Genomic DNA, 17,410 nt, shown 5'->3' on the forward strand with positions numbered 1-17,410 from the left:
TCCCCCCTGCTTCACCTAGAATAAGCAGCCTGCAATTTAGATGATACGCTAGTCAAGAATCCTCTAAACTGCCGCTGCTCAGGTTATAACATCGAGGGAACTAATCTTTCCCCAATAAGATCTGACTTGCAGGTCCAGCCCTTACAAAGACAAGAGAGAGGGACAGCCACAGAGATGAGAACCAACAGCTTCCTCAGCTGCTTCTACTGCCACCCAGGCCAGCGCCCAACCCCTTCAAGAGCAAGGCTGGAGTCGACGGGCACCTTAGAAGAGACAAACTAGATTTTCAGAGATGCTTTCGAGAGTCAAAGTTCCTTCTTCAGGTACAAGGCGTGGAAAAGGCTAGGGGAAAGGTGGACATACTCCTCGTGTCTGAGGAAGGGAGCTTTGAGTCTGGAAAGCTCGTACCCTGGAAGTCTAGTTGGTCTCTAAGGTACCACTGGCCCCGAATCTTGCTCTTCTGCTGCAGACCACAGGTTACCCACCTGGAACACCTTCTGAAACTCTCCCCTGCCATTCACTGATCCCCCACGCCCCTCCCAATCCCTTCCTTCCTTCCTCCCTCAACTACTCCTACCTCCAACGCCCACAGCCATTCCCCTCCCCGGAGACATCCACAGCTCGGGGCGCCCAAGCAACAGTCCCCCTGAGCCGCCGCCCACTTCTCCCGGGCCCCGCCGCCCTCCCCTCCCCGCACAGGAGGGGCCTCCCCCTTCGCGCCCTCTCCCCTCACTCACGGCTATCACGACGGTGTCCTCGCCCTGGAACTTGGCGATGTACTTGTCGCCTCTCGTCACCTCAGACTCGTTGAGGGGCCTGAAGCGGCACATCACTTTGATGTTGCACTCTGCCGGGTCCGCCATTTTAGGCCGAGGCCGAGGCCGACGCCTCCCGGGGGCTCAGAGCGGGTTCTGCGGCCTCGCCGATTCCTTCGCCCGGCTCGAGCGACCGGCCGGCCACCGCCGTCAACAGCCCGCTGCTCCGCCAAGGCCCAGGGAGAGAGACCGCTGCTGCTCCGCCCAGGCCGCCGCCACCGCCTCCTGCACTCACTTCCTCTCCAATATGGCAGCCATGGCGGCGCCTGCAACCGGCGAACGCGGCCCCTCCCCTTCTCCAGGCGGCAGGGCAGGGAGAGGGTGACGTCACCCTCTGCAGAGAACGCCGACGGCGCGCCTGGGAGCTTACTGCGCAGGCGCGGAAACGGCCCCGCGGCCTCAGCTCGAAAAGCCCCTTCCCCTCCCTCACGCGAGCGCTCGAATGGAACTGAACTCCCAGCCGGCTCCGCTTGGGGGTAACGCGCAGGCGCACGTGATGGGGGCAAGGCAGGGTGGAAGAGCGCGATTTGGCGCAGGCGCAGGGGCTTCGAGCGAGGGAACTGTAAGAGAAGCGCGTGGGAAGGAAAGGCAGGTGGAAGGCGGGGCATCATAAACGTTATAAAGTTAACAATGCAGCTGCGGCATCAGTATAAGAACAAAGTGCTTTGATGTTGGCCGTTGCATATGATGCAGAACAGTATTATAATGTATTGTTTTCAAATACTGTGAGCCTAGCCCCATTGCAGGGTTTATTGGATGTTTGGTGCTGTCTGATTGAATTTTTTTTTAAAAAAAAATTGTGATCCACCTTGACTCTCAGTAAGAAAAGTAGCCTACAAATGAAGTAAGTAAGTAAATATTACACCAGCAAACGTTTCAGGGGAGTAGCAGAGTTGGTCTGTAGTAGAAGAGCAAGATTTGGGTCCAGTGGCACCTTAAAGATAGGGTTGCCGAGTCCCCCCAGGCTTGAAACCAAGGAATTGGGGGGTGGTGCAGCAGGAGGACCCACCTTGCGCATGTGTGCTCCAGAGCACTTCCAGATCATGTTGGGTCAGGCATGGGGCCAATTTGATAAAAAAATCAACCCGAACACTAGATTGGGGGCTGATTTTTATCAAATCGGCCCTTCATGTGATCTGGCCCGCACAGGAGCACTCTGTGGGGCTCCCAGGCCTGTTCCTGTGCCCTTTCCTCCTGCCGGCCAGGTGGGGGTGGGGTGGGGCTGGGAACAAGGGATCCCCTGCCTATTGGGGGGGATGTGATCCCTACATAAAGATGTACTAGATTTCCTGGGTATGAGCTTTCAAGAGTCAAAGCTCCCTTCATCACGTGAAGCATTGAACACTAAATTGTATATTCCATTCAGTGTTTAAATTGCAGCTCATTCATGGAATTCTTAAAGCAGCCATGTAAATTAGTCTAATATTATCTTCCTGTTATAGATAGTGGAGGAGGACTGTCTGAAAGATACCTGGCTTGCCTAAAGCCACCTGGTGAGTTCATGGATGAGGTGAGAGTTGCATTAGGGACCTCCCAGATCGCTGCCTGCAGAGGGGGCTACCAGAGAGGAGGCTTTTTCCATGATGGTGCCTCTCCGCGCTCTCCCCTCTTGACGCGCACCTTGCACTTACCTTCCTGCCATTTATGCAGTTTATCACTTTAGGCTGCTGAATGTTGTTTGATGATGTTTACACATTGATAATTCTTATGTTGCTGCTTTAATGATTTTATTGTATTGTTTTTACTTTGTAATTCACGTTAAGCAGGTCTGTGGAGAGGTGACAGAGATTTTTCCCAAAAATGTAGTGTCTCAGAACAGTGGGGTCCCTTATTTCCATTCCTCATGGAAATGAAGAGATTTCCACCCCACCCTTGCTCCTCTGTCTTTGAATCTGGCAGTATCACAATCGATGCTACCATAGAGATAGTCTGGGCAGGAAAAAGGCTCCCAGCTCATTTCTTGTCCTAGGCTTCCTGTCCCTGAGGCTTCCTCCACACCACAGGAAAGACAGAATGGATCCTGATTGAAGCGGTTCCTTGTGAGCAATGGAACCATCTTCTGTTGCACCTTATGAGTCCTGCTTAAGGAGGCATGTTAGATTTGTGCCTTTTTACTTTCCTTTTGACATGTTTTGTGCTTAAGGGACCTCCTTTCTTCCCCTGGTACATTCAAGCATCAAATCACCTGATGTGCATATGACCATCCCTTCAATTCCTTGGCCTGGTTTCATTTTGTGTTGGCAAAGGAGTAACGGGTGTTGGAGTGCACTTTCAATTCAGATGCCTCAGCAAAAGAACACTACTGATCATTCTCAACTCTCCTGGTTTGAGAGAACCGACAATATAGGACAGCCAGAAGCAACAATGATTTTACATGAGGGAGAATTTGCAGGAATGCTATGCTATGAACTTTCTACATAAGATTTAGAAACAGCCAGTGAAAGCCCTTCCACATTATCATTTGGCAAAGTATTAAAAATTATTTTCAGCATTAATTTTATTCAAATCAAGAAATAGATGCAAATGTACATATTAGTTCATTTTAGGCCACTCAGAGATGCCAGTCACCAATCTCAAATGGAAACTTAAAACGGGCTTAACATTAACAAGATATAAGGGAGTCACTACTAAAACAGAGGAGCTTTGAATGATTCAGAAGAGCAAAGGCATTTTTGAAAAACACTGCATTATTTATTTATGTTTTTTTGAGAAAGAAAGACTGTTTAGGGTTGATGTATTGTCGAAGGCTTTCACGGCCGGAGAACGATGGTTGTTGTGGGTTTTCCGGGCTGTATTGCCGTGGTCTTGGCATTGTAGTTCCTGACGTTTCGCCAGCAGCTGTGGCTGGCATCTTCAGAGGTGTAGCAATAAAGATCTCTGTCTTTTGGTGCTACACCTCTGAAGATGCCAGCCACAGCTGCTGGCGAAACGTCAGGAACTACAATGCCAAGACCACGGCAATACAGCCCGGAAAACCCACAACAACCATTGTTTAGGGTTGCATTCATGAAAGCTTGAGTGAGTCACAGTGTAATCCTGCAAACACTTTCCTGGGAGTTGTCAGATGCTCAGGATCACCTATCATATTCAGTACCCGCCCTGAAGCTGATGCTCTAGGGGTGTTTATGTTATTTGAACCCAGGGTGGGAAACTGGGAATTGAAGGTGTTTGTTCCTGTTGTAATCTCTCCCGAGCCTGCTTGACCTTGAGCAGTCCATGAATCACACAGCCTGTTTTTCTGAATGCAGAGTTAGAGAACTGTTAGGAGAAAGGGGGTGGAATTAGGAGTAGCCTTGGGGGACCTATATCTGCATGATACTTGTCTGTAGTCACCAGTCCTAGCGAAGATGGCATAAGTGTATGATACTGGCATCTTATCAATAAAGAACTTTTACTCATAAAGTAAAGTCTCTTGAGAGTTGCCTGGCATAATAGGAGGTTAACTAAGTTGTACAGTCACTAATGTTACCTTCCTTGGAATGGGCACAAGCCTGCTAGAGCTTTGAAAATAGAGGCTGGTCAGAATGGACTTCACTCAATTACTTCCTTGTTCCCTGGTCCTTGGACTGTGTACCTTTTAAACCTTCCTATCTCAGCTGGGGGAGTTTCCTTTTGACCTGTTATGATTCATGAACTTTGGAGTGGGTCCCCATGTGCATGACTTTGCACCATTTCTCCAGTTAAATGAAGGCACGCAGCCCCAAACCTTTATGGCCCAACTTAGGATATCCAGATAGCAATCTGTCTTGCCCTTTCCTGGCAGATGGGCAAATGGTCATCTCCATCTTGCCTCTTTGTCCCTCCATGGCAGCTTCGCTCATCTGAACAGGGTCTCTTGCAGGTGCCAGCCTGTACATGGGCAAAATCAACAGCAGCCTGTACACGGGCTTTCTCTGTGGTGGCCACCCTATGGAATGGCCTGCCTGAGGAGGTCAGGAGAGCCCCCACCCTCCTGGTTTTCCGCAAACAATGCAAAACTGAATTATTCAAAAATGCCTTTTTTCTCAGCTATTATTACTATCTTCAGGACTATCACCCTTTGAGGCAGAAGAGGCTGAGAGAGCTCTGAGAGCGCTGTGACTTACCCAAGGTCACCCAGTTGTCTTCAAGTGGGGAATCAAACCTGGCTCTCCAGATTAGAGTCCTGCTGCTGTTAACCACTACACCAAACTGGCTGTTGTTTCATTCCTGGGAAAGAATGTTTTCTCGGAGATCAGGGCCTCTCTGAGTGTTAACCAAGGCATTCCACATTCCTATGAAATAACACCTCCCAATTTTATTGGATAGCAATTTCACACATTGTATTTGCACCAGTGGCCAAGACTGCTGAAGTGGTAATGGTCAACTTCCTCAGACCTGAGTCCACCATTAAGCCCAGCCTACGGCATGTGACCCCCTTTTTTAACCCTTTATATCCATCCTTCTTTACCGTGAGCGGCTGTCAAGTAATGACTCTTGTACCCTTAATAGTTGTGCAAAAGAGGACAGTGCAGCTTTTCTCATTCCTGTTTAACTCATCAGCAACTTCCACGAACCTTTCTTCTATCCAACAATTAAAAGCCAAACTTCTCTGTCCTTTTTTTTTTTTTTTTTTTTTTTTTGCATCTAGGGTCTTATCAACTTAGCAGGAAAGTCTGTAGTGGGCCACTACTCAGAGCAAACCCAGCACTGTAGGGGACACTTGGCTCGGCCTGATCCAATGTTGTTTTGAAGTTCCAATCTACCCCTAGGTCTTACTTGTATTCTTATTTTTAAAAATGGAGGTGACATAAGAGCATAAGAAGAGCCCTAAGAGATCAGACCGGTGGACTAGCATCCTGTCCCACAAAGGGGGCCAGTCAGTTACTCTGGAGGTCATCCAACCCATTTACGGGTTCCCACCCACCAGTCAAAAACCAGCAAACAAGTGAATGTTATCTTAAATACACCTTGAGGAGTTTTGTTGCGATTTAACATACAGACTAGTTTTTTCCTGAAGTTTAGTTCAACGTGGTAAGGCAAGTTTCTGTCTTTGCTATTGAGATCATGTTGTAGCAAGCCTACCCGTCAAATACAGCTAAAGCTTTAAAGAACGTGTTCTGCCTTAATCAGGGCAGAAGCCCTTCCACCTCACAGCTGACGAATTGCTACAAGCAGCCATTATTCACGAGGCCGAGGGTGTGAACTCAGCTTTTACAAGGCTGTTTTTGATGAAGGCTGAGGAGAGATCCTCTACACAATTCCAAAGATAGGCCCATGTCTGTGTTTTAAAGGAAGATGACAAAATACATTGTAGCTCCTGCTTGCCTTGAGTTGTCCATTCATACCTCATCTCCTCTTCCATAGAAATGAATGGAATAGCCTTTGCAAGTAGGGAGGCTCCGTATGCATCAGAAGTCCCATACCTATACAAGATCACCTAATTAGGACCTGGATTGAGGACTCAAGTAAACTTGTAATATGGGCCTGTGTCATGCATACACGTGCTCAAATGTTTCCATCCCATAATACAGACTCTTGAGTCATGAAATAAATGTTTCTGTGTTCAGGAGGAATGGAGCTGTAGTGAATGGCACAGTTTATTACTTGCATTATCTTGTCTCTGCTGCATTGTTTTCTACTTGCTGTAATGGGATGCCATTTCTGTAGCCCTGCGCTTCTTAGAGGACAGTTGTTACCCAAAACGAAGGTGACCCTAAAAATGTTGTACTCATTTTTTTTTAATAACTATACTTGTAACTTATATGCAAATGTAAGACCCCCCCTCTTTTTTGTCATGGCACACCTGGGGAAAAAAACTAGTCTTCCTTTGGGTAAATCAAGTAATGGAAAATACCATAGTGTGAATTATTGTGATCGTAACAGTTTAATAACCCTATCCAATTTAAAGGGCCATTGTGAGATTAACCTCTTTCGTGTGAAAACTAGGGGCTTTCCAGTGTGTCCATATTTTCATCTAGGAAATGTTGGAGAATGTTGTTTTCAGCCAAACTAGATTTAAGCGTATGAAGACGATGTGGTGGAAGTGGTTTTGACACACCTTTGCTGCAAACAGGTAAAATCAACAGAGATTCATGTGCATTTTCCTGTGTTCTACAGTCCCAGCTCAACTGCGTTGTTTTGTATTATTAGGAATCTTTGCTGTCAGGTTCAAATATTGTTATATCTTGCAATCCCTTACTGATTGTTTGATGTTGCCAGATTTGTAATTGCTTACTGATTGACTCAGTTTTTTAAAAATCATACTTGTAATCTGCCTTGGGTCCCAGTGAAAAAGGTGGACCAAATAAATAAATAAATTCTTAAGCGCTTATCATCATGGTAGAAACTAGTATACATACAAAAATCAATCTCACCAAATTTAGAATGTGGGTAGAGGCAAACGTAGGTAGCATGATTACTGAATTAATCATAGATCTGCTCTTACCCTTTTAAGACAGCTGCACAAGCAAACTTCCAGATTGTATCCAACCCAGATGCAACTAGATCTTTCTGTATCTTGGAAAGCCAGCTGTGCAGAATGCGGATTGGTTGGCCCTTCTGTCCATCACAAAGCCAACTCCCTCTCTGACTATGTGGAGTGCTGATTGACTTGTCTTTGTGGCAATTTTAAAGCCACTTCTCCCCGCCCCCTGCCCCCACATCTTGCTCAGAGCAATCCAAGCTTTAAAAATATGTGGAGGAAAGCCTGGATAGCCCAGGCAAGCCCAATCTTGTCAGATCTTGGAAGCTAAGTAGGGTTGGCCTTGGTTAGTAATTGGATGGGAGACCTCTAATGAAGACCAGGATTACAGAGGCAAGCAATGGCAAGCCATCTCTGTTAGTCCCTTGCCATGAAGACCCCACCAGGGGTCCCTGTATGGATAAGTAAAATGGGAGCCAAAAGAAAGGTTAAATGCACCCATCCACACAGATTTTACCAAAGCTTGGGAGTTGGGGCAAAAAAAGTTACTCAAGTTAGTTCAAATCAGCTTGCATCCAGAAGAGCTAGGCCAGGGAGAAACAGAGCTTACCTTACAGCAGAAAAAACTACACCCACTCCTTAGTGAGACTGTGTGCCTGTCCACGTGTGCCCACACAGAAAACCATACCCAAAGTCTTTTGCTACGTTCAAGTTTGTGATCATACTATACAGAGGGAGTCATTCATCCTCATTTTCAAGCTTAAAAAGATAGCAGCAATAGTCAATCTCTCTTATCCTCGTCTGATGGTGTCTTACATAAGCAATGGTTTTAACTGCTGAACTATCCATTATTTTTGAACCAAATAGAAAATGTGTAGTCATCCTTAACAGAGTATGTCATCATCTGATTGCACTTAGCTGCATGCTGCCTAATTGAATAGCAGCAGCGGGTCAGGGAGCGGGAAGGAAGATTTGAAAGACTTTGGCTAGAGTCCTTTGCATACTTCCACAGGAGTCAGTCCCATAGGAGATCCAAAGGACTGGCAGAAGGATCTCCTGGCAGAGAGAGGGGAAGATGCGCTGTGCCTTTCGAAGCCTTGCTCCTTCCCTTTCCCTGTTTGTTCGTTTCTTCAGTATTGTTGTGATTTATTTTTGTGTCATCATAAGCCATTGGGTTGAAAGGCAGGATAGAAATGAATAAAATAAATAAAATCACTTTTTGGCCCCAAATTGCCATTTGCCAAAGCTGTCCCTTTTAAAATAAAAGAACAGTGTCAGGGCTCAATTACACAAATTGGGACAGAAGTAGCACTTAGCAGTACTTCTGGACAAACGGGCATAGATGGCACGTCTGACCTTACGGCGAATAGAAGGAACGTGTAATAACTCAGACATAGTCCTGTCTTCCTGCTTCTCAACAGAATATTTACAAATGCAAAGTGATAGGGGGAGCTAAGTACGTGACGCCCACAAATGAATACCATGAATACCCAAAGGGCATTTCTGTTAAACAGAACTATGGATGGCTGTGATTTCAAATGCAGAAGTGATGTGTGAAGTACTTAATTCTTTGCCCAGATGCTTTTTTCTTTCTTTCACAAATTGTTCATCCAAACAGTTTTCTACACACCACGGCAGGGCTGGCTGAACCCATTTTGATACCCCACCAGGCCAAGACGTGCAGCCTGGCAGTGGCAGCACAAGAGGAGAGGGCTCTCACTTCTTCCCATGCCATCCTCATCGGCTTCAAGCCTTGGAACCCAGGGGCAGGGCTACAGGTGGCAGTGCACAACTCTTCCCAAGCCTCTTCCATGGAGGGCTGCTGAGGTGCTTTGTAATCTGTGTTGGAGCCCAATGGCAGCAGCGTGGATCTAAGAGGCTGGCACGTTCCACATGAATCAGTTCCTTCCAGTTTTGCATCCTCTGCCAGTTCGGTGCCCCAAGAGGCTGCTTGTCTTGCTTGGCCATAGAGCTGACTGCCCCAAGATTTCAGGCCTGTCTGAAGGGTTGTCAGGCTGCTGTTGGCCCAGGTTCTCTGATGTCACAGAAAGATTTGCAAGTCTAGGGCCAATCTTTCTTTAGCTAGAAAGAGGAAATCTTGCAGTCTTCATTTTGATGTACATAAGCCATTTTTTAAAAAAATGAACCAGGTAAAGTGATGTGTTAAGGTAATCGACATTCCAGTTATACAGGGTTGGTACAGATTAATGGAGCAGGGTTCTGAGAGTTTTTGACAAGAAACAGACAAGTCTTTGTGATACTTATTGCAGAAATTGCAATCCAAGTGTAAGAAATTAATTTAACTGCCCATTGAAGCTGTAATTTAAGCAGACTAACTGTGGAGTAAGCCCCATTGAACTCAGTGGTACTTACTTCTGAGTAAACATACAGAGGATCCAGCTGCAATTGTTAGTGAGCCATGCTTTTAGATGCTTACAGCCTCTTAGCATCTGCAGCTATCGTCTTATAGAAGCAATCGTTTTGGCTCAAGGATTCTGCCAACTCCAGGGCTTAATATATCTACATAATGATGTAATTATTCTGTCAAAATTGGTTTGGCATCATCAACTTTGATTTGATCTTTTACAAACAAGAATTTAACTAAATTGTCGACACAGGTGCACAGGCAGTCTCCAACGGAAGAAAATCCATAGCACCCTGATTTTAAAACCAGAATGCTGGATTAATCACATGACAGTGTACTTTGAAATTCAAGTCCCATAAAGCAAGTCTCATCAGGCCGCAATGACGAGAACTTGCAAAATATGTAAGGAAGTGTCTTGCATCATTTATTTGTCTAACCCATCATATGCTTTGCACTCAAATTGTATTAACTCTTATAAAAAATATTCCAAACACCAGAGGTAATGTTTTCATGAACCTGGCAATAATGTAAACATTTATGTTGGCATAGAGTAGGAACTTGGGTTATAATAATACTGGGCATTTAGAGTGTTCAAAGTAATCCACCTCTCAGTAATCCTTTTCACAACCCAGGAAGGTAGACCAGTAATATTATGTCCGTCTTGCAGATGGGAAGTGGCGAGAGTAACTTGCCAAAGTCTACTTTAGGGAGTTCTTGGCATAGGGCAGATAATTTGAAACAGGGACTTCCTGATTCTCAACTCATTCACTTACAGTGAAAGCCTAAACAGAGTTACTCCAGTCTAAGTCCATTGAAATCAATAGGCTTAGACTGGAATAACTCTGCTTAGGATTTCACTGTTAGGGTCAAAATACACAGTACGTGTGATGGATGCCTGACCTGACTTGTACTGGGGAACTCACCTTCAGTGTGTTTCGTTGTTCCGTTCTGCTCAGAGTCAGGAGTGCTGCGAGGGGGCACGAGGGGCTTCAGACCCCCATCCCTCCCTGTTTTTGCCAGCTGAAACAACTGTGGCGGTCTTGTTTGCCCCTTCCTTCTGCTCCACATGTTGCAACTGGGCTCAGCCTGGTCCATCAGCCACTGAACAATGGGGTCCAGCTCTGCCCAGTGTCCACCGCATAACTTGGTCCAGCCCAGAGGCAGCAGCTACTGCTCAGCTTGGCCAGACTTTTCCCAGGGAGAGGCTGCCAGGGGGAGGGAAGGAGGGAAAGCTGAAGGGTGGGAAGCGATAAAGGTTGGCTTATGGGTGGGAAAAAGAGAACAAAGCGGGAGAAATGGAGAGGCTATGGGGGCTTCTGAGAAAGGGGAAATAGCGGGGGGAGATGCTCTCTGCAAGTCCTTGCAGGTCTCCTGCTTGTTATGTACTAACGTATACTTATAATGTACATTAGTATATAATGTATACATTAATTTAGACTGTTGTATATTAATAATGTTTACATAGAACAATTTTGCCCATGGAGCACAACTCTTTCGCCTCTCCCCCTCCTGTTGCAGCCCCAAATTCTGGGGGCATTGGAGATGAAAGGGGGAGGTGAAAGAAAATTGCACTGCAGGTGTTGAGGGGGGCAAGAGGCTCCCCTAATCCAAGCCCGTGAACCGGTTAGTAGACGGTTTCTCTTTTGTTGGGTGTTATTGAAGGTGAAAAGGAACATTGATGGTGCTTTCTTTTTTTTTACTCTGAGCAGTGTACGGTAGGAAAATGTCAAGTACTCAAACCAAAGTTTTATTTTACATCCTTAGTTTTATTGGAGGACCTGTTATTCATATTAATGCTGCAATAATTTTATGGCCTAGCCCAAAACAAAAAAAGAGATAAGACAGGAAGGGGAAGACAGAACAGTAAAGGGTTTCAAATTACAGTCAGTATTGGGTGAGGTTGGTTCACTTCCCAGGGGTTTCTAGAAGAAATAATTTTCAAAAATAAGGACTATTAAAACAGGTGGGTGTGGGAATCCTCTCATCATGCTGTGTATGTCTCATTGTTAATTATATCAAGATCTTGATCATTTTTAAGCTGGTGGCAGCTTTTCATGCTATAGAAATTTGTTACCAAATTGTGCATTTCAGGGTATTCTACTGTTAACAAGCATCACTCAGGTGCCGTTAGGATTAAGCAAGGAAGCTGCTAGGATTTTACATTTTTACCAATATTAGATAATAATGGTGGTCATTTTTACAGACAGTTTACAGTTAGATTTCTCTGTATACACTGGATAAGAGCATACGAGATTACTCAGACAACCCTGTCTCTTAGACACCAGGCACCTCTTTAGAAATAGAAAGCTTTTAGTATAATAAATAGGCTGTTATTTCAAGAGTTTCCCTCTTGAATATAGTAGTCTGCATGGGTGACTGGGATATGGAAACATTCCCTGCTTCTCCTCAAATCTGTCTGACATAACAGCTAGCATGTGAGGGACAATCACTCAGAATTCTGCCTCTTTCCTCCACCCCTCCATTGGGATACTTATGTGCTTTGGTCATCTCCAAGTAATAGAGGTTTGTGATTAACTGAGAACTCAAAACAGGACTGGCCTGTTTCCATCTAAAACATGGGGATTGTCTATAACAGTTGTAAGCACTTGTACCAAGGAAGTCAACACCCTTTTAGTTCTTTCCAGCATGAACACTGGAAATACTTTGTATGGATAAGCGTAGAGAAGATAATGATATCTAGAAGTTATGACTCCAGTTGTAAAAACAGTAAGAAGTAAAGTAAGGATCTAGAAGTTAGTACAGGCCGTTTGAACCTGAAGGATTATTCAGCTGCCTTGTCTGCGTTCTTCCAAAATCTTTGTTACTGATGTCCGTTCTAGTATAATTGATGTATTTGTGCTGAGAGATAAGATTGATGGTGTTCTTTGGAGGTTTATTTTCAGCTTCTCAAAAGATATTTTGTCAGACAGCAACGGGCACACCTTTGTATAAGACTACCCTGCAACTTGCCACTCCCTTATTAATCCTCATCAGCCATCAGTTTAATAATTGTTTCAGAATAACTCTGTTGTGAATGACATTTTATAGCTTGTGTGGTGAGTGTCTGCTTTGACCTCTAAGAAGCAAAATATTTGAAGAAAGTAGGGCGTTATGATGTTATTTCATTCATGTGTAAAAAAGATGCCCCCCCCCTTTTTTTATATCGCCGTTTTGATTTGTGGAATACTTTGCTTCTCTGTAACTCCTTTTGGTGGGAAAGGGATTGATGAAGGAAATGAGGCAATTATAAGGCCCTATAGATTTAAAAAGAAAGAGTAACCTGGCGCTGACGACTGTGAGGGCTGGTTCAGGGATAACACCATACTATGGTTTGGTACCACGTGAGTGAAATGCGCTCAAGCGCTTGTTCTTGCTCTTGCACAATAAGAATCAATCAGTGGCTTTTGATATAATACAGACTGCACTTAACTGGTACATTTGAATGGGCAAACTACTTTTTGTCTTCTCCAAACCAGTATTGTAAACCAGCTTCACAGTTTGGAGCAAAAGTGAGTGCTAACAGTCAATTGTTCGTTAAATCAGGTTATTAATTTATTCCCTGTGGTGCAGAATGGTAAGCTGCAGTACTTCGGTCCAAGCTGTGCTCACGACCTGAGTTTGATCCCAGCGGAAGCTGGGTTCAGGTTGCCAGCTCAAGGTTGACTCAGCCTTCCATCCTTCTGAGGTCGGTAAAATGAGTACCCAGTTTCCTAGGGGTAAAGTGTAGATGTCTGGGGAAGGCAATGGCAAACCACGCTGTAAAAAGTCTTCCAAGAAAATTTTGTGATGCGATGTCCCCCCATGAGTCAGTAATGACTTGGTGCTTGTGCAGGGGACTACCTTTACCTTTTAAAAATTTATTCCAGCTGTGGGAAAGAGGAGGTGAAGAGGTGCGCAAACCCAAAGATGATTCCTCTAGCACCAAACCGTGGTTCGGTGCTACACCTAAAACACCCCTGTGAGTCATAATTTCTGAGCCACCATATTCTATATACTGTGTATGCACTCTCCATCTTCTGAGATTGCATCCTCATTTCTAAGGGCTTCAGTGCATTTGGAACAGCTGGGTTTGAGTCCAGTAGCACCTTGAATATCTGCAAGATTTCCAGGGTATACGCTTTTGAGAGTCCTGCTCCTTTGGTCAGGGAACTTGAAGGGAGCTTGACTCTCCAGGGCTTATACCCTGGAAAGCTTGTTGGTCTTTAAGGTGCTGCTCGACTCAAATCTTACTGCTCTTCTGCAGACCAACATGAGTACCCACTTGAAACCAAGGCACTTAATAATGGTTTAATGCCAACATTTTATGCATTAGGGTTCCTTCAGTTGACTAGCACTTGCTAAAAACCAAGTTGCTTACATGCAAGGGATTTGTTCCAGTAGAGTTTACAAAAGAAATGTTAGTGGCCCATGTTTATTAAAGGTAGTTATCTCCAGACTCACATGAACGCATCCAGCCCAACAGGAAAAAGACCTTCCCATTCATCTTAAGTCTGAAAACAGTATTGCAGTATGCATCATTGCAGAAGGGCCTTTACCGTATTCCTGGATCTTCTGAGCTCTTGCTTATACCAACCTGCTAAAATTTTGGAAGTGTGGACTACAATGTTATTTTTCCAAGTGGGAACTCTGCTGGTAGCCTTCATATCAGCAGAAATACAGTGCTGTCATTTTAATGAACTAAGCTTTGTTCCCCAGGGCAAGAAACTGTTTAAACAAATCTCCCTTTATTAAGTTACACAAGACAAGCAATGTGCCTGGCTTTCATAATCAATATGCTTAGCATATTACCCTGCAGTATTATGTACACTACTCAGCGAAAAAAAGCACATGATACAAAATTGTTTGTTTATTGGGCCAGCCTGTTTGCTTCCTTCTTGGATTATGCTTGTGAACAGAAGGTTGCGTTTAAATGGAATGTGGAAATGGTCAAGTTTCTCACATCTCTCAGAAGATAACTTCCGAATTCGCAAGATTTTTCAGTAGTCATGGCAGGAGGGAGGGAATGCAAGTCTGTGAACCATATGATTCAATAGCAAGTCCATCTTATGCCTAGCACAGTGGCAAACCATTAGCTGGATTTAGGTGAAATCTCCAAACAATGTTGTTTTCCATATTCAGAGAATGTGAGCCCTCACTTAGAGTTTGAACCGGTACAGCCCAAACGTAACTTTACCGGACAGAGTGAGAAGTAGGACTCTGTATAATGACTGATTTATTCTCTACTAGTCTGTGATTGCATTCAGAAATCACAAAACACCTCTGTTCATAACAGGCATGAATGCAGTTTGTTGTGCATGCGCACTCTCTCCATCCTCCTTCTCCCTCTCCCCTCACAGGGTGCAGTGCAGTTCGAAGCTGCCTGGTTTGGAAAGCCCTGGTGCTCAGAATTCTGGTGCGTATGGAAGAAAAACTCCAGTTTGTTCAGATCCTTGCATTCAGAAATCAGTTTAACTCAAGGCTTCCCTAATCAGGAAGTTTCCAGTCACATTCTCTGGATAAGGGGAGGAGGGAGAGAGTACGTGTTCCTGGCAAACGAACTGTGCATGATCCTCTGGGCAGGAAGGCTGTCTCTTTAAGAGTGTCTGCTACTCAGAAAGTGAATGGAACCTGGGAGAGGCAGCCAGGCTATGAACACTTGGAATTTGAAACCTGGAGCAAGTTGTCTGCTCCTTAGGAACTGTCCAAGGTGCTGTAATGGCTGTCTCTGGTATTTTTTTTTTTCCTGTTTCATGATTGGTTCCTGACTTAGGGCAGGATGCAGCTTTCTCCTACCAATCCTGCTGGCAAACTCAATTCACTTGCTGGGTCAGATCAGTCCAACCTTCCCACTGTTCTGACCTGGCTAGCACTGTACAGCTATAATGTTACAAGTTTGGCTGTTTTGATTAGCAAAACAGATATGGTTTTTCCTGACAAACCTTACAGGTAATCTGGGATATAACACAAGGACTTTAATTGTTCTTAGTGTTCTGGAATCTTTATCTAGCCTTGACAGCCATGAGAAATGGGGGTGAGACAGGAAGATAGTTAGAAGAAGCTGGCATGTAAATCTGAGTCCAGATTCACACAGCAACTCCTTCTAACTGCCCCTCTATCTTCCAGATCAGAGGTCATTTCATAGAAAAAGAGCTGGAGGAACTCATTAGCATAACTCATTAGCATATGCCATGCCCCTTGACATCACCTATCCTGGCTGTTTTGGACCCAATCCTGGCCATTCAGGGCTGAAATTTGGCCCAAAATGGCAGAAAGGGGCTGAAAATGGCTGATAAGCAGCCCCAAATGGTCAGGATCGGGCTGCTGCTGAGTGGGAGAGTGATCCACCACCCATCAGAGGCCCGATCCGGGCCATTTTGTCCCCAATCCAGGCCAAAACGGGCCCAAAATGGCTGAAAGGTGGGTGGGGCCACCTGTCATGTGACCTCTTTGGGGAACTACTGGAACTGCGTTCCTGCGCGTTCCCCCTCAAAATGAGCCCTGTTCCAGATACTTTTAGCTGGATTGGCAGCAGGCTGGAGGTAAAAAGAGTACACATAGTTGCTCTCTGGAAATGTGATTCCTGATCATACATTTTGTTGCCTGCTGCTAGAGTCTGTTTGCTTCCTCTATGCTATGCTTGTATTTTTGCAAATAAAATAGATATTACAAAGACACTGTAAATCTCTCTCATCAGAAGGAAACCAAACTCTGTAACAATGCCCCGGGACTTTGCACCACTCAGGGAAGAGGGGTACACTTAGTAATGGAACTGTGACCCTACCACCCCATATGTATCTGCTAGAGATGCATCATTCCTGTTAACTATGTATTAGTGTGGGATGTGCTGTAAAACGAAATCAGAACCTTAAGAGTTGTGAATACATCACTGCTATGCCTCCCATAAGATGTAAACTCTTATTGAGTGTAAAAAAGACCTCTTGAAAAACTAGTTTTCAATTTGTGTAAACATGAGACATTTTAATTTAAAAGAAAAACTATGAGCAGTCACATTTCAGATTATTTAGCAGAACAAGTCACCCGCCAAGAACATAATATGCTATTGCTATTTTCCTCCCTATAGGGTTCCAGAGACATTACTGCTGATTGCTGACCATTATAAAAGGATGTTGAGATAAAATAATTTTTAAATGCCACCGAAATGCTTTACAGTGCATTAAAAGGATCTTCCTAGATGGCAACGGTCCACCATGATTTAAGTGATGTGCTATGCCTAGCAATTTGGCACTTAATAGTATTGTATCTCAAGCATTTATTTGGCAAAAAACCAACCACAAAGTAATCTTATTTTGTCTAGCTGTGTACCAATGTACTGTGGCATCGCTGACAGTAAAGTGTATTATTGCAGTGAAAGCTCAGTGTGAAGTATGCTTTTAGGCTGAGGTCCAAAGAGCTATTTTAAGCACACCCAGGGGTTTGGGCATGTCCGGTGGGATTTTTTTTCTTTGAACAACAGACACACTCTTTCCTTCCCATGATTTCACAAACTGTTTTTTAAAAGCTTCCTCAGTTTCAAAAGAGGTTTCCTGTATGGCATAGAGGGCTGCTGTCTAAGAACACAATCCCTCTTTAATATGCCTGACTCGTTTCCCCATTCTTCAGAGCCTGGCCGTTATGTGTATTCCTTTTCCATAACACATTTACCCCCTAGTGTGTGACCCTATGCTTGGTTACTTGAAAAAAAGTCCTGCTGAGTTTAGTGTGACATTCCCAAGTTAGTATGTATAAAACTGGATCCTGTTCTTAATTCATGTGTTCACTCAAAAAGTCCACTTTGCACAATATGGCTTCCTCTCAAGTAAGAGAACACAGGGATTGCAACCCTAGTTTTATATGTAAAAGAAATGTGAT

General features: G+C 44.5%; 1 protein-coding gene across 1 annotated transcript in view; it reads right to left on the reverse strand.

Moving 5' to 3' along the window:
• KIF5B (kinesin family member 5B) overlaps positions 1-1,273 on the reverse strand; it is a 35,813-nt gene extending 34,540 nt beyond the window's left edge. The window contains exon 1 of the mRNA XM_054991265.1: positions 738-1,273. Within this exon, the coding sequence (XP_054847240.1) occupies positions 738-863 (126 nt within the window). The 5' untranslated portion in view covers positions 864-1,273. The remainder of the gene's footprint in view (positions 1-737) is intronic.
• Positions 1,274-17,410: the final 16,137 nt, after the last annotated feature.

The sequence above is a fragment of the Eublepharis macularius genome, chromosome 11, assembly GCF_028583425.1.
Source record: "Eublepharis macularius isolate TG4126 chromosome 11, MPM_Emac_v1.0, whole genome shotgun sequence".
Classification (NCBI taxonomy): domain Eukaryota; kingdom Metazoa; phylum Chordata; class Lepidosauria; order Squamata; family Eublepharidae; genus Eublepharis; species Eublepharis macularius.